Here is a 22,889-nt window from a genome sequence, read left to right as displayed (position 1 = left end):
ACTGTGTGCTCGCGCCATTATTTTTACAAAACGTCACTCGAGGCAATGCCATTAGGCCCAATAATAAGTGACAATCAATAATAATAATTGTACTTAATTGTATGATTTGTGATGCTCTAAGATTGTACCTGTGTACCGAAATCGCTAGAAAAATTTTGACATTTTTTTAGCATAGGTAGACACCAGACGAACTTGCGCTTGGTTTGAATTTACCATCTAGGTACTCAATATTGCCTATTGGCCGCTGTACAACGGCTAGAGTAAATGGTAGAGTAGAGCGGAAGAGTACTAACTATCCTACTTATTCTTTACTTATTATACTAGACACCATTGGCTTAGATCATTAAACCATTGGTAATGTAGAGTACTAAAATTTGGTAGAGTAATAAGTGGCTAGTGCCGTGGGCAAGTTACTCTACTACTTTCTAGTTTCCTTTCCCCACTCCAGTGTCTACTCTACTCTACCGGTAAATGTAAACGGTTAGTAGAATTCAAACTTGTTTACAGCACGTGTCATTGTTTACCTATAAAGTTCTAGGATTTTTGACAGACATGCAAATAAAAAACATGAAGTGGTCTGAATCAGAAAGTTTAAAACTAGTGGAGCTTTACGGGGAGATTCCGAGTATCTGGGATATAAATTATCGTGATTATAAAGATAATAATAAAAGAAATGCGGCCTATAAATATATTGTACGTGAAATTAAATCGAATCGACGTCCATTTTTATCTAGAGTTTCTTATCGAGTGAAATCTAAGCCTTACTCTATTATCAAAATAATTTACGTGTCGACAGCTCTACTAAATCCAGATTTAACTACCAGCAGAATACTGAGAACTGGTAGAGCAGTATGTCACTCTACCGTTCGGCGTTCAGATATTACTTGCTCTGTGGCGTTCAGTCTACCAGTGTACAGCAGCGTCGCGTTAGAGTACCTATACAGGGTGTCCCAAAAAGTATGGATGAAGTGAAGCCAGGAGGTAGAAGACCTAGAGGGCTATCCGAATCACCCCCATGTATGCTATGCGATTTTTCGTAGTTTCGGAGTTATGACTCTTTTTTCAATTTTTCACTTATCGCCGAGTACGATGAGATTTTGACTCATGGTGACGTCAATTATTGCGGTAGATGCTTGATTTTTTTTATGTGCTAAGCTGAAAGATAGGCCAATTCAGTATGGTTACATTTACTGTCGTAAGATCTTTGAATGGAATAAAAAAAAGAATTAAATGCCAAGAAAGATAAAATCACCCAGTAAGTTCACAACTTCAAGGGCCCGTAAAAAAATAAAATCACATAAAAAAGTTTTCCGTTTGGCATTTAAAAACTTGCTCTATCCATCAGGCAGCTACCCTAAAAATTAAATTTTATTATTCAGAAGGCTTCAATCGAAAAATTGAAATCTAAATGTGGTAAGTGCAAAAATTTAATTAACATGATGATTAATAAAAACAAATTAAAACCAATAAAAAGGTGTTCAATTACCAGAATTTTTTTAAAATAACCCCGCTGTTGGTCAATTCAAGTGCGACACCACCATAAAAAGTTGTCTTTTAAATGTCTGAATGCCCATTTATCATTTTAATGGTTACTTCTGCTATTATGAATTTCCGGGTTATTTCGTCCAAATTGTGGCATTCTCTCAAGTAGCCGAGGTCTTTGTAGTATCTCCATTAAAATAAATGAATGGGGTTTAGGTCAAGGGACCGTGGAGGCCAGGCTTTAAGGCAGGCGTCACCGGCGCATGCGCAGGATGCAACGACCAATCCATCTTTCAGGGTATCTTTGCCCTTTAGCCTGGCCTACACGGTCCCCAGACATAAATCCCATTGATTTTTTCCGTGGGAATACTACAAAAACGAGAGAAAGCCACAATTTGGACGAAATAACCCCGAAATTCAAAGTAGCAGAAGAAACCATTAAAAATGATAAAAGGGCATTCAGACATTTAAAAGACAACTTTTTACGGTGATGTCGCACTTGCATTGAGCAACAGTGGGGTTATTTTAAAAATTTCTGGTAATTAAACACCTATTTATTGGTTTTAATGATCATCATGTTAATTCAATTTTTGCACTTACCACATTTAGATTTCAATTTTTCGATTGAAGCCTTCTGAATAATAAAATTTAATTTTTAGGGTAGCTACCTGATGGATAGAGCAAGTTTTTAAATGCCAAACGGAAAACTTTTTTTATGTGATTTTATTTTTTTACGGGCCCTTGACGTTGTGAACTTACTGGGTGATTTTATCTTTCTTGGCATTTAATTCTTTTTTTTATTCCATTCAAAGATCTTACGACAGTAAATGTAACCATACTGAATTGGCCTATCTTTCAGCTTAGCACAAAAAAAAAATCAAGCATCTACCGCAATAATTGACGTCACCATGAGTCAAAATCTCATCGTACTCGGCGATAAGTGAAAAATTGAAAAAAGAGTCATAACTCCGAAACTACGAAAAATCGCATAACATACATGGGGGTGATTCGGATAGCCCTCTAGGTCCTCTACCTCCTGGCTTCACTTCATCCATACTTTTTGGGACACCCTGTATATTCTATGTGTGATTCTATGGTACAGCAGCCATTCGTCATAATATAATATTATAATATGATGTCTTTCATGATTATTAATGAGTATTTGTTTAATCTTATGTTCACTGAATTTTGACATTATATAATATGTTTTCGGCATTAAGTACATGCCGGACAAATCTATGTGGTTTTTGGCATGTCAATAATTTATGTAAAATGTATTTTTTATTGATAAAATATAAATAAATAAAAAAAATATATAAATGCATAATATAGGTACTTAATAATCAGTAGGTACTTATCTAAGAATTTTCTACTGGTAAGGGGCTTGCCTTGTTTGACTGTATCGTATTATTTGACCTTACTCCTTAGGCCTTAGCGCAATATAATGAGCCTTAGAGAATAATTTGACCTGATTATAGACCAGTGCTATTATAATTATTGCAGTTACTTACATTTGTCGATTCAGAGTACGCCGCCTTAACTTCCAAGACTTAAAAAAGAATTGCTTACCTTTAAGATTGCAATTCACAAATAGAATCAACAAAATTAGGTACCTTTTTCTCATCCGCGTCTGCAATGGATGATATAACCGTCGCAGGACCGATCTAAACATTACATAAAATAAATTATAAGATTTTTTTATTAGAGTGGTAGTTAGATATAAATTCTCTAATGTCAAGATCGTAACTTGAGGTACAAATAGATATACTTATACATACTTTATATGTACTAACAACTTTTAATTAAATGTTGATGTTCAATAATACAAACCTTTGTAGAGTCTGGAGTGTCGGCATTGCGATGATCGGGTTTCCTATTGTCCAGGAGAAAGGCATTCGATACCGATCGGTAATCGCTTTCTTCATTTGGAATCTATAAAAACAAATAATTTATGCTCGAATTATTATTCGCTCATAATAATATATTATGTGCAGATGATAAGAGTAGGTATAGGGCAACTAATTTGAGTATGACGATAACATTACGTATTTACTACTTTATAATATACATATTTGTAAATGTAAGGATAATTTGGTATTTCGTCTGAAAGGGAAACCCATCTCTCAAGATTGCAGTTATAAAATTGGTTTCAAAATTATTTTTATGCTGTAATAATACAAAAGATCAAATACCAGTTAAAACTCGTACTCTAGATAGATACTTTTCACTTACTTCACGGCGAACACCATCAGCTTCCCATTTATTGGCTATTCGAATTGTTTCCGCAGTCTTTTGCTGTATCGACTTGGTGTCATCAAGGAGAGTGAGTTCGTAGAACTCCTGTATATCTATAATAAACAAATGTTCAACTTTAACAATTCAAACAACCTTGATTTCGGCCGCCAACATTAAGGATTATTCAATTATTATTATATCTAAGTACCACAAATAAATAATTATAACAAAAAGTTTACCACTAAGTACAATATTGATATCGTGTAAAGTGAAAGGACCTATTCACATTGTTTTGTCCTACACAGAAGCTTTACTTGGCAAATTGCGTGACTGGTGAGAAATCGATATAGAAAACGGGCAGCGACCCCATGAGTATTTTATTTTCATGTGCCGATCAAGAGTCCAACACGAAATAGTCCCAAAGCGATTATGAACTGATTACGTTTATGCTATTCAACAAAATGATTCAAAAGATTTTCGATAGGAATTGAGAATAAAACGTTAAACAATTGAAATATTATGTATGTAGTTAGGTATAAAGGAATAAGTTCCTCGGTAAGCCATAAAAAAAAGTTTATTAGGAACAAATTCAATTGGACTTTATTCATGACTAGCAAACCCGGCGAACTTCGTTTCGTCACCTGCAGAGACACCTTTGCTTTTCTTTTTTCAAAACCGTAGAAATCGGTTCGTGCGTTCTAGAGTTATCAGGAAGGAAAACCCGACTTATTTTTATATAGTAGATTAAAGTTATCAAAGATTAGATAATTGTAAACATCATAATATGTTAAAGATCAACTAAAAAACTTTTTTAATCTGAGTCCTATGTTGCACTCCTAGTGTATGTTTCTATAGCTAATTTTGTAGTAGGTACATGTATCTATTATTATCTTTATTTGACTTCTTCGTGATTATTTTTGGCAAATAAAGACAGACTCAAAAGTGTTTCCCTAATTATTAATGTCAAGTTTATTTCCATGGCCGACTTGAAAACACCAACAAAAGTAGATTCCATTCCATCTGCTCTTATTTTAATTCAAGTGTTCTAAAATTAAAAAGACACACGACCTGCATAAGGGCCCTGGACTCATCAGAAACGACAATGTATTCGACTTTATCTTGAATTAGGAATAAAATACTAAACGAAACCTTATTCGTCTCTACGGCTTCTTAGGACATTGAAGACGATGGTGTAGATATAGGTAAACCAGAATCTGATGGCAAATTGGGAAATCAAAATTTTGAGTGTGCAACCCTAGGGAAAATGGACTGAACGATCTTGATACTGCTTATTTTTTATTTTGTCCTCAACATCATTAGTCACATTACATAAGTGAACAATACTGTACTTAATAATGAGATATCCACTTAATATTATGTAGGCACATACTTATATGTATAATATACATAATACATAAATTACTATACTATAATACATATTATTATTTACACATACCTATATTTGTATATTCATTATCATTATGCCATGTAAAAATATGGATGTAATGATAATGCAGATCAAAACTAGATTGCAAATAATTTTTTATAAAATAAAATAAAAATAAAATAAAACTATGTTTATTTTCGTAAGTATTAAAGATACACACATTATAAAATTGACTTGGACAGCTTGGACTTGACGAATAGCCGTATTGGAAACTCCTGTATTAAGTTTTCATAAAATTATATTGTAATCAACAAACAATATTATAGTTACCTACTTATTATAATATTTTTTATTTTAAGTATCAAAACGGGTAAGTCCAATTTACCAATAAAATATTCAAAATTGAAAATTGTGATGTGTTTGACCCTTCTTCATCGAATGTTTTTCTATACACATTATAAACAACACCTCTTGCTTGTGATCGCAGCGGCTTTTTCGACATTTTCGAAGACTTTTTAGACAAAATCCTAAAATTTATTCATCAATTGCAAAGAAGACAAATAATTTGACAACCAATTTGATAGTTGTCAAATAAAATTGCCATATGAAAATCTTTTATTTCGTAAATATAAATATGCCATCAGATTCTGGTAGACCTATAACTAGATTTTAGTGTCAGTGACAGTGCAAGTGTAATTATTTGGTTGCAATTTTTTCTTTTGTATTAGTGTTATAAGCAGCTATCAGTCGAATTGTGAATATTTTGGAATTTGGATACACAATGAAAATAAATTAAAATAAATAAATATATTATAGATAGTAGATACTTAAATAAAAAAAAGAAACAGGGTAAGTTAAATAGTAAGTAGGACGTAGGTACTTACATATTTAAAATAATAAAATTTCTCGTGTTTAATGTTATTTGTACATAAATTAGTTTTATAATTTATTATAGTAGACCGTATATGTATAAAGAACGTCAAACTCTTATTCGATCATTGAAAGTTATGAGTGTATGAACTTATGTGGCAGTTATTCACCTATATAGTTTGCGAAACTTTGCGCATACCTACCCGTACCCATCTCTCTTAATTAAATTCCAGTTAACATTGATTTGTTTAAATTTCAATTGGAAATTGTTGAACGGGAACGAATTGTGTCGGCAACAGTACCTAGCTATTGGTGCCTGTGTGTCCAGCCGGTGACCCGTATCCAATAAATCTGGGTCAAACTGTACCATCGGTGTTAGCAGAATATAATCGGATGGTAATTTTTGGTGCAAAGTCAACTTTTCGTCAATAAATGGCCATTGCAAGCGTGATTGCCTCGGTGCAGCGTTTTAGATAACTATTATTCAAATTGCAGATATTATGTACATAGTTCAATTGTGCTTTCTTAACTCAGGCCCCGGAACCACAGACACAATAGAAAATCTATTGTGTCTGGGACCGATCGGGGGGCTTGGGGCTCAATGGGTATTGACGGTATTAACAAGTAGAAAATTAATCTGACAATTTAAAATTTTGCCATATTATATTAGACTGGGGTAGAGATAAACTACGATAACATGGCGCGCCCCTCCAAAATTCAAAACGTTTGAAAGTATTTGTGAAAGTATTTACAATGCACCACCAAGATTCACAACGCATGTGTGCGTAATGAGACGGCCGCATGTTATCGTAGTTTATCTCTAGATCCCTTTAAAAATAATAAAAAATGCAAAAAAATCGCAGTCGGATGAAACCCATTAGAAAAGGAGGGAAATATGATGAAAATAAAAGGAAAAATAAATTACGGTCAATCCGAGTTCGGGAAGTGGGAGGGGGGAGCTTTTAAGAGAAAAAAATGGTTTCTCTCGATTTCCGACAAAACTACAAGTCCTACAGAAAAAAGTTGAATCGCAAAGTTGTAGGTAATAAAAAGATCTACAACTTTTGTATTTGCAATTTTTTTCACATAACCTCAAAATTTAGGTGAAAAATTTAAAAAACCAAGTTTTTGGTTTTTTATTTTTATCTACTTCAAAATTTTTTTTTTTTCTACGAAATTTGGTAGAAACTTGCTTTATTATGTCCCAAATACACTGTAATTTATTTAATTGAAATTATTTATTTTTTCGCCTTATTTTGAATTAATACCAAAAAAACAACCTAATTTTCAATCGAGAAGTCACCCGTCAAAATTTCAGCTTTTTTCAAAAACTTGGGAAGCCTTTTATTAATTGAAATCTCTACTTTCATATGGTGTAAAAAAAATAAACATTACTATAGTAAATGTTCTCAGGAAATGCATACAAACAGTATGAGAATGAGCTTTTATTAATCAAGCACACTTCTCGAACTCTTTATCTTCTCTTGTATCGGCTTTTCGGTAATATTTCAAAAGAAAAAATATTATCTGTTTTAAGTATAATATTTTACAGCATATTCAAAAGCAAAATGATGTCGATAAAAACATTTCAGGTAGTTTGAGAAGTGTGTTTTGAAATGCCATTTTTCCGATTAGCTAAAGTTAAAAATTCATTTATGGGTCAAGGTAGGTATACGCTTATATAATAGAACTAGATTTCCGCCCGCGGCTTCGCCCGCGTTTTCAAAGGAAAACCCGCATAGTTCCCGTTCCCGTGGGATTTCCGGGATAAAACCTATCCTATGTGTTAATCCAAGTTACCCTCTATATGTGTGCTAAATTTCATTGTAATCGGTTCAGTAGTTTTTACGTGAAAGAGTAACAAACATCCATACATCCATACATCCATACATCCATACAAACTTTCGCCTTTATAATAGTATTAAGATTAAGATTCCTCACAATATTAAAGAGTTTAGTAGTTCTAAATTTAAAACTTATATAAAAAATGTACTAGTTCAGAGAGCGTACTACAGTATACAGGAATATATAGACGATAAAGACCCATGGAGGGTTATCGCGTAAAAACCACAGGACAGTTCTTTGGCATATTATGATATATTATTATGTAGTTAGATATAAGTTACATATTATGTAATATTGACATGATTTAAAAGGGCAACTATGGAGTTTCTTGCCGATTCTTCTCCATAGATACTGCTTTCCGAATCGGTGGTAGTAAAGTCGAAAGTGCTACTAAATAGTAGTCTAATTGAATAAATGAATGTTTGAGTTTGAGTTTGAGTGCCTGATTTAGTAAAAGCTCATTTTCACACTGTTTGTATGCATTTCCTGAGAACATTTACTATGGTAATGTTTATTTTTTTTTTACACCATATGAAAGTAGAGATTTCAATGAATAAAAGGCTCCCCAAGTTTTTGAAAAAAGCTGATATTTTGACGGGTGACTTTTCGATTGAATATTAGGTTGTTTTTTTGGTATTAATTCAAAATAAGGCGAAAAAATAAATATTTTCAATCAAATAAATTACAGTGTATTTAGGACATAATAAAGCAAGTTTCCACCAAATTTCGCAGAAAAAAAATAAATTTTGAAGTAGATTAAAATAAAAAACAAAAATCTTGGTTTTTTGAATTTTTCACATAAATTTTGAGGTTATGTGAAAAAATTGTGAATACAAAAGTTGTAGGTCTTCTTATTACCTACAACTTTTCCATTGAACTTTTTTCTGTAGGACTTGTAGTTTTGTCGGAAATCGAGAGAAACCATTTTTTTCTCTTAAAAACTCCCCCCTCCCACTTCCCGAACTGGGATTGACCGTAATTTATTTTTCCTTTTATTTTCATCATATTCCCCTCCTTTTATTATGGGTTTCATCCGACTGCGATTTTTTTTTGTTTCAAAAATTATCTACTCTAGTCTATATACATTATACAACTATTTAAAATAATTTCTTATACCTACTAAATGTATTAAAAAGAAGGAGTTCCCCTAACAATACCAATTTCGACATTAAATAAAAGGTTTGTGTTAGTTGTCTAAATAATTACAAATCAACGCTGGTTATTGCAACTGGCTAAATATAATATGGATCACAATAGCAGTGTCGTGGTCAAGCACAAACAAACTCAAGAGCGATAGTGACGTAAAATGCGGTCACGCGCGTATCGAGTATTTATAGCTTACGGATATCAATTATTTAGTTCATGATTACAGGAGTACAGCAAACAAACTGTAAATTTAGGATAACCCTATTTAATACGTGCAGAAGTTTTAAGCTCAATTTGTGACATATTGACGCGTAGCCCAACATTCTAACATGATGATCTAAGTATATATTATGGTACGGGAGCTAGTAACGTTTTAAAAAAAGTCATTTTAGTATAGTTGGGTTTTTGATATACTGTATCTCTTGCTATTTCGGTTAGAGTCCGCGCTTCGAGTTTGCGTTCAATTTTGCGTGATTTTTTTTTAAAGATGTTTAGTTTTGACCGTATTTACTATTTAATTATTTAATTATAATAACTTCCTTAGTTTATTCTACAAGATGAACATATAGCCTGTACCTATCTACTTACGTTTTTTTTAACAACACATCTTACCTACTTACTTATTTCCGAAAATATCAATATTTTTATTCATGCACAACGTTAAACAGGTAAACGGAATAACTTAAAAATGTCTTACACACCTAGAAGTGCTTGGAAAAGGCGTGATTTGAATATCCTGATTACTCTCTCGATCGCGAGCCGCAACTGTCGGTCTTGTGGTTTTATGAGTTTGCTGTGGTAGTCTTCAAGCAATTCTAATGCTCGGTGGGCTTCTGAAAAAAAAACAATGTTTTTTTGTAATTTGCAATCCTTCTTTAGGAATATCTATCTTAATAAGTGCACTGACAGTCAAATAGTATTTTTTCTGGATATACAATTTTCTTACTAGCTATCCCGCTCGGTTTCAACTATCAACAAGGTTTCAACCGCAGATGAACTCGCGGGTGAAACCGGTAGGTACTAGCGTTAGCTACACAGGTTAGCTACTATTTAGTTTTTTCTATTTTGTGCCGGTTCATAAGCTGGTACTATGGTATATATACATATATACCCTCTCGACTGCACATTTGCGATAATACCGAATAGGCTAGGTCTGTCTTCCATACCTACTTTCTATAGTATACCTTGCCAGTGCCATGAAAATAAGGTCGAAATTGCTATTAAAATTACTGAGAGGCCAATTAATTGTAGCTACTGAACCGTGACTTTGCCGACCCAATCTATAAATTTGTAAATAGACAACAGCCAAAAGTTACAGATAGGTTCAAATAAGAATATTGAATCAACGGTGATTTTTCTTTACTTCTATTATTATCAGCAACTTGTATTTTGTTTCTATAAATACACAATCATATTGTTATTATTTAACAAGAAAATCTTCATTGTCTTTATCGCTATTTCATTAATTTATCATAATAACACTCCGATATACTTTTCCTGGCTTTGTCGTCCTCGTCCAAGTTTTCTTGGCGACTGGCTGATTCTGGCTTCTGCGTCAACGGTCAAGTGTAATCGTTAATTAATGAATACCTAGTATTTAGTTTTGATTTCAATAGACATGAAAGTTGATGCTACGAGTGAGAATTCAAGTAGGTATTTCATATTTTAATTATGAAACAAGTGGAAATTCTTCATCAACGTCATAATTTAAATTCAATTTGTGAAGGTACCCACATATTATATTTATGATCAAAAAAGAATTGTACACTGCCATATTATGTATTATTTTCAGCCCATTCTCAGTCTCAACTTCTGACACAGGGTGTGGTTTAATGATTAGGTACAGATAATGAGCATTAGAACCCACGTGTGTTTGTAATACGTTCTTTAAATAAATAAATAAAAGGTCTTCTCTTATTAATCTGATTTTTAGAACCTTTTTAATAATAAAACCGGCCAAGTGCGAGTCGGACTCGCGCACCGAGGGTACCGCACAAATAAGTTTAAAATTATTAAAAAAAATATATATTATGTGATGTAACTAAAAATTTATGGTTTTCGTAATTTTTCCTTTATCTATGCTATAAGACGTTGCTTCGTACCAAATTTCAAGATTCTGAGTTCACGGGAAGCACCCTGTAGGTTTTGATTCCCTTGCAAGTGTCGAAAATTTGCGGCATAAACGGCTGTATCTTTTGATTGCGTTGGCTTAGAAGTTTAATTTTTTCACAGCTTCAAGGGACAGTAGACCTGAGTACCACGCGTTCCTGAGAAAAAGGGTCTTGACAGACGGACAACAAAGTGATCCTATAAGGGTTCCGTTTTTTCCTTTTGAGGTACGGAACCCTAAAAAATACGTTAACTTATATCAGTGTCATCAGCGTAGGTATTATGTGGTAGGTATTATTATTGTTTGTCTTAACAAACCTTTTACCTAAGTAAAAGACTACCTACTACATGACTTCGTCGCAACTCAGCAGCTGTCGAAAGCCGTTGTCGTAAAAAGTGACTAAGTAGGTAGTGGTACCCATAATAAATATTCTAGGTACAGCTAGGTATGTTGTAATCCGTATGTAGGTGTATCATCGAATGCAAAAAAGTGAGAAATTTATTTTAATAAAATTAATATTTTCTTAACAAATGATTAGTTATTATAACTAACTACATAGTTTTATTACCTATAAGTTTATTATAATACCTTCACTTAAGTATCGTAATAAACTCACAATTCATTAAAATAAATTCACCATAAACAAGATTCAGGTATTTATTTTTATTTAATTCAGGGCTCTTCATACCTGGAAGGTCTAATAATAATTAATCAATCAATTTACACAGTTCAGTGGGCCTGCCTTTATTTTGAATATTTATTCGACTTGTTACAAAAATAGGTAGGTACCTATATCATTTGCATTAGATATTATATTATGTTCTTATAGTTAATTAATATCATAAATAATGTTATTTTTTATATAATATTATGTACCTACTAAGGTATGGAAATATCCCAAAATCGTTTATTTTAAAAGTGATATTACATTATAGGCAATTTCGTACCTAAAACCCACACACACACCCCACACAAATGTTTTTCATATAAGCCTTTGATCATAAAAAACCCTTAACAACCAGCAACAACAAGACTGGAATTCGAAAATATTTCATAATTTTAGCCTAAATAGACAATTGATTTACATAGACTAAACATTGGTATGTCTCAGTGCCATTTTTCTGAAAAATATGACTAACATACGACCCTCCTAGAGTATTCTTGTTATTTGCAATTAGAATAAATTCTTATAGGATAATATTTAAAATAAGTCTATGTACATAATATTCACCTTGCTTCCGAACTGGCATCACGAAACCGCCCCCTAACGTAATTTTGTAACACTATTTAATATATTTTACAAGGAATAAATCTTTAAACGTTTCACATTGGACAAGAAACTATCGCGATTAATTTCACAATTTCAATCACAGATGAATACATTTTCCACGGCACATATGGTCCCACAACAAAAACATTTAAAATTATTAAAACGATGCCATAAAATATATGCGGTAGTGATTCCGCTTATGAGGGCCGACGAATACTGTTCTCGATGGGATTGGTCGATTTTCGCTGTGACGTCATAGGGTGGAAGCATAGACAATTGTGTTTTCGCAAGGGTAGGGGAGAAAATACAGGGGTGGCTCGGTTCTCGCTAGTCTTTACTACGCGCCGTACACCTACACTGGCTACGAGAATCTACTCTATGCGAGAATCGTAAACTGTCACATTTCAAGCAATTACACAACATCGTCATTAAAATTGTTCCTTTCGAATTAAAATACATTCACATCAAAGTAACATGCTGAAAATACTTACTTTGAATCGCTACAATATTCTAATTAAACACATAGTAACGAAATGTCAACAGTCAAACTTTTGATATACGTAGCATGTTCAAAATGCCTTCGTGTTTGCTTAGATATTGTTTTAATAGTTCCCATAATACAAACAAAGCCCGAGGAGTGACTTTTCACCAGTAAGTTTCCTTATTATGAGTAAGTCATGCATTTTACTAATATTGTTATCATTTTGCGAAAAATCACCACGCGTTTTGCGTTTCGCGCCATTTTTCATAGACTAACAGCATAGACGTGACACTATCGATGAGTCTGTTAAAAAAGTGTAACTGGATTTTTTTAACTATGTATATACAATATCTACTAGGAAAGATTACCGTGGTGTAGTACCTAAATATTTATACTTTTACCCGACTACGCAAAGTAAAACGGTAGGTTATATTAAGTAATATTTATTTATTTACCTATTTTTATTTATTAAAAAAAGGTTAATCAACAGTTGTTCCAATAGGATTTATAAATTATTATGCACAACAATTACAAATAAACACAACATTCACAGAAACTAATACAGTAAAAGTTCCTTAATTAAAAAAATGCGACCCAATTTCTATATTCACGACTAAAAATTTTTTTTATTCGCGGATTTAATAAGTACATACATAATAATAAAATTATTCCAATAGGTATCTTACCCAATATCCTTGTCAAATGGACTAATAAGAAAGTAAAATAGATCTTATTACAAGTTTGCCTAAAGTACATAATATTATGTTCTTAAATGATATCGCCGAGGCCTTTGACACAAGCCGCCTTTGTCGCAAGCCACCTCTGCGGCGATTGATGTTTTTGAGAATGTAAATAAACAGAATGGAAGCAACCTTATAACTCAATAAATAAAGTATATTTTTAAATGTAGTTCCGTTTATAGTAAAAGCCGCTTTGCGTATTTATTGTTTCGTCTTTCACATTCGTTACAAAAATTGTGATCGAGTAAGGGGGCGTCCATAAATTACGTGAGGTGTTTTTTAAAATTTTCTGCACCTCCCTCCCCCCCTGGTGAGATGTCGTGAGAATTTATTCAACCCCTCCCCCATCCTCGAATCTCACGTGAGATTTTTCAAAATGTGAGTTTCTTATACGTAAACGCCATCAACATTGAATCATCGTATCCATTTAATTAGGGCTATTATAAACCAATACTCCAAAATTCGATTACATCATGAAGCAAAATCTGATAAAACTATTGATTACTACACAAAACGACAAAAGCTTACTAAATTGATATTATTTAAAGGAAATTAAAATACATAGTTTAATATAAAATCCTCGTTTTATTAATGCAATGTACCGAGTAAACAGATTGCACAATGTGTCGCATCTGCACGCATTGCTTAATCTTTGAACTTGAAGCCACGCCTCGCTCGTTCCACACGTACCCCACCACATCGGCCGCGCGCACGCCGCGCGCAATGTTTTTGTTTGGAATAACCCCTCTAGTAGTACATACAGTGGTGGACGTTTAATTAGAAACATCTAACTCGATGAAGTAGTCATCAAATTAATTTAACATTTATGAATTAACGTATTAGAGATTAAGTATTATTTCATATGTAATAAATCACCCGTTTATCTAGTTTTATGAGAAATTGCTTAATTTTAATCAAACGTTAGCTTAAATTAATAAAATTAAACAACTTTAAGTGAAGTCAGATTTCCGAGTATTTTCAGTATGGACAACAAATTAGAAACAGCATGGTTCGAGTGTTCCAAATTCAAAACCTGTTGAAATGCCGCCAATATTTTTTTCTTCTACAAATATTTGCACCGTTTTTTAAACATTCCATCTAAAAGTTTCTGAAAATTAATTTGCTTTGCAGTATAAATGGGTAAAAGTAAGATTTGTGACCTATCAACAAGAAAAATAATTTTAAGTTTACATTTTGACAAAAACTGGAGTTACATGAAAATTGAAAATCATTCAAGAGTGTTCGATAAAAATATATTCAATGCTATAGTTTATTTAAAAGAGCATGGTACTTCCGATCAAGTGCCTAGAAAAGCTCGACCATGAAAAACCACTGCTCGCGAGGATAGGCAAATGATTCTTTTGGCAAAGATGGATCCATTTAAAAGTTCAAATTCTATTATAAAATTAGTTTTTTTCCGAAGATGAACCTCGCAATGAGTCGATGAGATTGGTTCGCAGGCGGTAAGTCGAGGCAAATTTTTTTGGGAGAGACGCCAGGAAAGTACAGCTTGTTACTAGGTAGTACAGCGACAACAACGATTTTCATTTACTAAGAAATATTGCTCGTGGACACTCCGCCAGTGAAAAAGTTTTATTTTGGGACGAAACTAAAATTAATTTAATCAATTCTAATGGAAAAGGATACGCGCGTCGTTCAGTTAACCAGGCCTTAGAAAATAAATAAACAGTTCAGCATGGCGGAGGAAACATTATAGTATGGGCACGTATGGGGTTGTTTTTAGATTGTTATAATCTTTATAGACAACAACGGCTTTACAACGTCGTGGCTTAGATTGTATGAGATTTTAACATGTTTGCAAAATTTCCTAATAGAATTGGAACCTTTAAATGGATCCATCTTTGCGAAAATAATTATTTGCCTATGCTCGCGAGCAGTGGTTTTTCCACGGTCGAGCTTTTTTAGGCACTTAATCAGAAGTACCATGCTCATTTAAATAAACTGTAGCATTGATTATCTTTTTATCGAACACTCTAAATGATTTGCAATTTTCCTGTAACTCCAGTTTTTGTCATAATGTAAACTTAAAATTATTTTTCTTGTTGATGGGTAACAAATCTTACTTTTACCCATTTATACTGCAAAGCAAATTAATTTTCAGAAACTTTTAGATGGAATGTTTAAAAAATGGTGCAAATATTTGTAGAAGAAAAAAATATTGGCGGCATTTCAACAGGTTTTGACTTTGGAACACTCGAACCATGCCGTTTCTAATTTGTTGTCCAGACTGAAAATACTCGAAAATCAGACTTCACATTTTATTAATTTAAGCTAACGTTTGATTAAAATGAAGCAATTTCTCATAAAACTAGATAAACGGGTGTTCTATTACATATGAAATAATGCTTAATCTCTAATACGTTAATGCACAAATGTAAAAAATTTGTAGACTACTTCATTGTGTTACGTGTTTCTAATTAAACGTCCACCACTGTATATCTCGATGTTTTGAACAGAGCAATAACACGTGTTGACGCGGCAAGCGGGGGGCACAGTCCGACACAGACTAAAGAGACTTGTGATTCTTACCTCTAGCTCGTGTTAAAGAGAGTGTAGTAGCGATCGCCTCTCTAGTACGTAGTACATACTATCTCGATGTTTTTAATAGTTTTTTCTACCGGGATATTCTCTGTAGTGATGACGTTTTTCAACTTTTGCATGGTAAATTGGCAATCATCATTATCTTCTATGTACTACTGTAGGTACTTGTATATATTTGCTCCATTGCTGCATCTACTACTCGACCAAGCCAACTAGACGCTCGGGTGGAATGCGGCCTCCCCGCCCGCTTACCGCCTCAGGTACCGCGTTCGCCTTAGTACGGTTCGCAGCATCGACGCATTCGTACGTTTCGCATCGCTAGTTATTTCTGTACTTTTTATTATTAATCGTTAAAGCTTGTTGTTGACTGTTAAGTTTTTCGTTGTTATTTGTTTAAGTTTTTACTGTGTTGTTATTCATAGACAGCCCTCGAAATGGGGAAAAATAAGACTATTCATAGCGGAGAGCGAACAGTGATATTATTAATATTTTTTTTTTGCTATCTGTACCCGAGACATGGGCGGGTGACGTCACAGTTGAAAAGGGTCTAGTTGGCTTGGTCGAGTAGTACTTAGATTAATTTTCTTTTCAACATTACTTAGGTGAATTGAATTTTTCAGCAAGTCGGTTATAGGTACCAGAAATCCTTTTCTGGATATCTCTATTATAATCGGTTTTCTGGACGGCTATAAAATTCGTGATGGATTCATTCAAAGTTGAAGTGTTGATGTATGAAATCTGACTACACCGGCATTTTTTGTATGGAGATTTGTATGGATATTTGATTGCAAAGACCTCGTCTACTCGAGAGAATGCCGCAATTTGGACGAATTAACCCGGAAATTGAGAGTAGCAGAAGAAACCATTAAATATAATAAAAGGGTATTCAGACCTTTAAAAGACAACTTTTTCCGGTGATGTTGCACTTGCAGTGACCAACAGGCAATTGCATTTTGAAAATTTATTGTAATTAAACACCTTGTAATTGGTTTTATTTTGTTTGCATTAAAATTTTGCACTTACCACTTTTAGATTTCAATTTTTCGATTGAAGCCTAGAAGAATTATTCATAATAATATAATGAAATTTTCAGGGTAGCTAACTACCTCATAGATAGAGTAAGTTTTTAAAAAGCCAAACGGATATTTTTTATGTGATTTTATTTTTTACGGGCCCTTGAAGTTATGAACATACTGGGTAATTTTATCTTTCTTAGCACTAAATTCTTTTTTTTATTCCATTCGAAGATCTAACGATAGTAAATGTTACTATACTGAATTGGCCTATCTTTCAGCTTAGCACACAAAAAAAAAATCAAGCATTTACCGCCATAATTCACGTCACCATAAATCAAAATCTCTACGTACTCGGCGATAGGTGAAAATTTGAAAAAAACGTCATAACTCCGAAAATACGAAAAATCGCATAATATACATGGGGGTGATTCGGATAGCCCTTTATGTCTTCTATCTCCCAGCTTCAGTATATCACTACTGCTTGGGACACCCTCTATGGTCAAACATGAATTTTTCACAATAATTTGTTTAAACAATGAAACAATGGAGTGCACAAAAAAAAAATTGGGTAAACATTGCAATTTATAGTTTAAAAAACAATATCCCACATCGATCATATTAAAATTCATTCACTATAACTCTAATCCGAGGTGAAGACCCCCAGGCACTCTGTTAGATGTAGGTACAATGAACCGCAGTTTATGTATATGACATAAACTGCGATGAATTGAGAAATTTCGTAATTTTTAATTTTATGATGAACTAGCTGCGCTTTGCAGTTTTACCCGCGTGGCTCCGCTCCTGTTGGTCACCTTATACCTAATAAAGCACCTTCCTCGATAAATGGGCTATCTAACACCGAAATAATTTTACAAATCGGACCAGTAGTTCCTGATATTAGCGCGTTAAAACAAACTCTTCAGCTTTATAATAGGTATATACCTATATAGATTATGTAGATTGAACTGATTAGTTTTTCCATAAATATAACGAGATACCACTATATAGGTATCACATATACATAAAATATTATATATGTACTTAAATAAATGTGGAAATACTAGAAATAAAATTGTAAATAAATTTTGTCTACAGACACCTTATTTCGTGTCAATCGTTAAAAATTCTTTACTCTATAGAAAATGCTTTACATAATATTTTGAAACAAGCTGATACGAAAAGTAAACTAATTTCTCCCAAATTTTAAACACTGCAGCTTAATTTATGGGTTTGAATTGAGGATAAAATCTACTGAGATACCTATTGAGGTATTCATTTATAGCCAAGGGGCTATAAATGAATACCTCAGTATGTAGTTCATTCTGATTTCTGATAACGAAATACGTCGAGATAGAACTTATGGGAGTGAATAATACCAGACCCTGTAGAATAGCTATAAGAAGTAAAATGTTCAAAAAAGAAAGAGACTGCAGACTGCGGCACAATTAATATGTAGGTACTGTATTTGCTTTTATGTACATATTTTTCTTTGATATTTTTGTCGAACAACTTTCGTGTTAAATGTTGATGATCAAACTATAGTTTCCACAAAATTTGCAAAACGCACCAAGGTAAGTAGCCTTGCCAATTTTTAACCGACTTCTTTTTTTTTTATGTATGTACACCGATTACCTACTCCGTGGTTTCTGAACCGATTTACGTGATTCTTTTTTTGTTCGATGCGGGATGGTGTCGAATTGGTCCCATAAAAATTTTATTCGAATAGGCCCAGTAGTTTTTATTTTATGAGCATTTTTGTCTGTATTTGTAAATGTTGCAAGTGCAAGTTTGAAGTCGGTTGTTTTTAACGCAGTTATATCTTATACTAGCGGTCCGCCCCGGCTTTGCCCGTGGTATATGTTTATGTTTTCTTTCCATAAGAACCATCCTCGTACTTCAAGGAATATTATAAAAAAAGAATTATCGAAATCGGTCCACCCGTTCACGCGTGATGCCATGCCAAGAACAACGGGTTTTATTTTTACTTATATACATACTAGGGGTCCGCCCCGGCTTCGCCCGTGGTACATATTTACGTTTTCTCTACATAAGAACCATCCTCGTACTTCAAGGAATATAATAAAAAAAGAATTATCGAAATCGGTTCAGCCGTTCTCAAGTTATGCGCTTACCAACACATTTTGGGATTCATTTTTATATGGAAAACTAGCGGTCCGCCCCGGCTTCGCCCGTGGTACATATTTACGTTTTCTCTACATTAAAACCATCCTCGTACTTCAAGGAATATAATAAAAAAAGAATTATCGAAATCGGTTCAGCCGATCTCGAGTTATGCGCTTACCAACACATTTTGCGATTCATTTTTATATATAAGACAAGAAGATATAAAGATTAAACCTTAGACGGATGAAATCCATTTTAACTATCTGAGAATTCAAAGTCAAACTCAAGCATTTATTTATTCAAATATAGGTACTACTTTTAGAAGCACTTTTTAATCGTCATAATATATTTTGCACGCCTCATAAGCGAAGCGTTGAGGTGGGTACTACTGTCACTTCGCGCAAAACATCTGATTTTTCAAACTTAAAATGTCTTTATGTCTCATACATTGCACTTGTAAGATAATACATACACACACATATTAAGAAAAAACACTATTTTTAACGTTCATGATATTTTTGATGTCATTTTTGTTATTTAAACTAGTTAAAAAACAGTTTAAAAAAGTTCTGTCTTGGACGTCCGTGTGTCTGTATGTGCGGATCCTTTTTCTTGTTAACACGATAGCGACCGAAATACTTTACTAATCGAGTCTTTTTTTTTCTCTTACGCTTGAGTATGCTCAGGAATAGAACCCTTTCATTTTTCAGGGTCTGATTCGATGTGGTTTAATTGTTATTAAATAAACAAAAATAATAATTAATAAATATTTATTAAAAAAAAATTATGAGGCGTGCACTTTTGGATTTTCCAAATTATTGCACGCCTCATAAGCGAAGCGTTGAGGTGGGTACTACTGTCACTTCGCGCAAAACATCTGATTTTTCAAACTTAAAATGTCTTTATGTATCATACATTGCACTTGTAAGATAATACATACACACACATATTAAGAAAAACACTATTTTTAACGTTCATGATATTTTTGATGTAATTTTTGTTATTTAAACTAGTTAAAAAACAGTTTAAAAAAGTTCTGTCTTGGACGTCCGTGTGTCTGTATGTGCGGATCCTTTTTCTTGTTAACACGATAGCGACCGAAATACTTTACTAATCGAGTCTTTTTTTTTCTCTTACGCTTGAGTATGCTCAGGAATAGAACCCTTTCATTTTTCAGGGTCTGATTCGATGTGGTTTAATTGTTATTAAATAAACAAAAATAATAATTAATAAATATTTATTAAAAAAAAATTATGAGGCGTGCACTTTTGGATTTTCCAAATTATTTAAAATTTACTACCGATTCGGAAGCAGTAGGTACCTATTGAGAAAAACCGGCAAGAAACTCCATAGTTGCTCTTTTAAATTAATCATGTCAATATTTCAATTAAATTTTACATATTATGCAACTACATAATATTATGTAAAATTACCTATATCATAATGTTATGCCAAAGAACTGTCCTGCCAAGAACCACTCTTACGCGACAATCCTCCATGGATTTTCATCTTCCATATAATACTGTAATAAGTTTTCTGAACTAATACATTTTTTTATATGAGTTTTAAATTCTGCACCTTGACCTGTGAATGAAGTTGTTACTTAAGTTATACTTACCTACTGGTAAAATGGCATTTCAATTTTATTTCTATTCTCTTTGCCTTAGCTGTGTCTATCTCCTGCTCTTGAGTGTAAGTCAGCGTTTTTGTGTACAATAAATGATATTACTTTTATACATCATTGAGTAACATGTATTACGTACTAGAGAGGACATCGCTTCTACACTTTTTTAACACGAGTTAGAGTCAATCGTCTCAAACTCAATTTTTAATTGTTACATTGATTGGTTTTAATTGATAAGTTTATTCATATTTTTTTAATAAGTTATACAATATTTATTTTGTTACATTAATTGGTTTTATTTTTTAAGTAATAAGAGGCAGAATATCTACAAAGTGTATGACTCACTAGCCGCCCCGCGCCGCCGCGCTTGTCGCACAGATTTTGTTCGTGATGCCCTCTCTAGTAATAATACCTCAAAGGTATACATAGTATATTATTATTAGTCTGTGATATTACATAATGTACACAGGCGATTATTCCGTTACTATTGCAAATATCAAAAAACTTTATACTGATATCGAAAGCCGTTTGAAAAATTTTGTTTTTTTTTTAATTTGTGCTTAAATTACTTCGCAAATTTTAATAAAAGATAATTTAGAAACTGTAAACAGAGCTCGATGTGGAATACAATGGTATTCCAAAACGAGGACGTCACTTCGAACATTTCCTTTGAACACAAAATATATGGAAAATTCAAGTGTTTAATGTGACTTTTTTGGATATTTCCCGTTTTATTTTTTACTAGTGGGCCGCCCCGGCTTCGCTCGTGGTACATATTTCGCAATAAAAAGTAGCCTATGTCCTTTCTCGAGTATAATACCACAAATTGGTTCAGTAGTTTAGGCGTGATTGAGTAACAGACAGACACACAGAGTTACTTTCGCATTTATAATATTAGTAATAGTATGATAGATTTAAAAGTTATTATTGTCATTTTACTCATCAGGTTTCGATGTCAGTATAAAGTTTTTTGATATCTGTATAGTTACGGCTTACGGAATAATCACCTGTGCACACTTAACGATTACACCCTGTATAAAACAATGTACAATAATATGTAATATTTATGAATTATGCTTGGACAATGGTACAGTAAGGATACCAGTTTAAAGAGATCTCATTCTCACACGAATTATTATAGTTATTTACAAGTTATTAAGATAAAACTTATAATTATTAAATTTTTACTTGCACAGCTAGACGCTAGTTGACTTTCTACAAACTAAAATTGAGTAAATACTTAATTATTTTTTTCAAAATAAAATCAGTATATTGTGATGATTAAATTAACATTAATTTTAATACGTATACGCATACGCGTATACGTTTACTTTGTAATTTGAAGAAGCATCCGTCAATCGTCATCAACCCCGCCATTTTTTTAATTACAATAATTATGAATAAAATGTTCAAACACAAAACGAAACACGTTCATGTTTAACCATTGAGATACTATTACTTCGTATAGAGAAGACACCGCCTACATTATGTTCCGCTCAACAGAGGTCAACCGGCCACACTGCACTCAGTCGCTTTAGCGCGATGGTTGCGTTCATGTCTTGTTTGTTTTAAAGCAAAAAACCATGAAACTCATCAAATAATATGTTAGTGTGTCACCATATTGACCTTATAATTATTCAAGTAATGCGGCAAAGTGCAAAGAAATAACTTTTCATCGGTAATTAACTAACTTAGATAATCATTTTTAGAACTTGGTTCGAGCAAAATTTTTGGCGGGCGGAATTTTTCTGAATATAAACAGTACCTAGGTTGATCCAAAAGTAATGATAATTGGGTATTTCCTGTGTACATAAAAATATAAAATAACTGTTTCTTGCTTGCTCATGTACTCACTAAGTTATCACAAGAGAATCATATCAATAGGCCACGTTTCCAAGTACATATTTACATTAATTTCTGTTGGCAGCACTGATCTGCTGTACAGCAAGCCTATTCACTGTCCATCTGCACGACGTCCGCGGTGGTGGGGGTGCTCG

The 22,889-nt window shown here is 33.1% G+C and overlaps 1 protein-coding gene across 2 annotated transcripts in view; it reads right to left on the bottom strand.

Moving 5' to 3' along the window:
* dlg1 (MAGUK family member discs large 1) overlaps positions 1-12,340 on the bottom strand; it is a 35,944-nt gene extending 23,604 nt beyond the window's left edge. For both annotated transcript variants that reach the window (XM_090120606.1, XM_090120607.1), the window contains exons 1-5: positions 12,307-12,340; positions 9,667-9,798; positions 3,715-3,830; positions 3,313-3,414; positions 3,096-3,146 (exon numbers count right to left, since the gene is read on the bottom strand). In XM_090120606.1, coding sequence (XP_089976732.1) covers positions 3,096-3,146; positions 3,313-3,414; positions 3,715-3,830; positions 9,667-9,798; positions 12,307-12,325 — 420 coding nt within the window. In that variant the 5' untranslated portion in view covers positions 12,326-12,340. The remainder of the gene's footprint in view (positions 1-3,095; positions 3,147-3,312; positions 3,415-3,714; positions 3,831-9,666; positions 9,799-12,306) is intronic.
* Positions 12,341-22,889: the final 10,549 nt, after the last annotated feature.

The sequence above is a fragment of the Colias eurytheme genome, chromosome 4 (assembly GCF_061535395.1).
Source record: "Colias eurytheme isolate Ceu_HAF_F1 chromosome 4, ilColEury1 Martin Lab GWU primary, whole genome shotgun sequence".
Taxonomy (NCBI): domain Eukaryota; kingdom Metazoa; phylum Arthropoda; class Insecta; order Lepidoptera; family Pieridae; genus Colias; species Colias eurytheme.
Note: the sequence above shows the minus strand (reverse complement) of the source record. Positions and strands in the feature narration are given on the sequence as shown.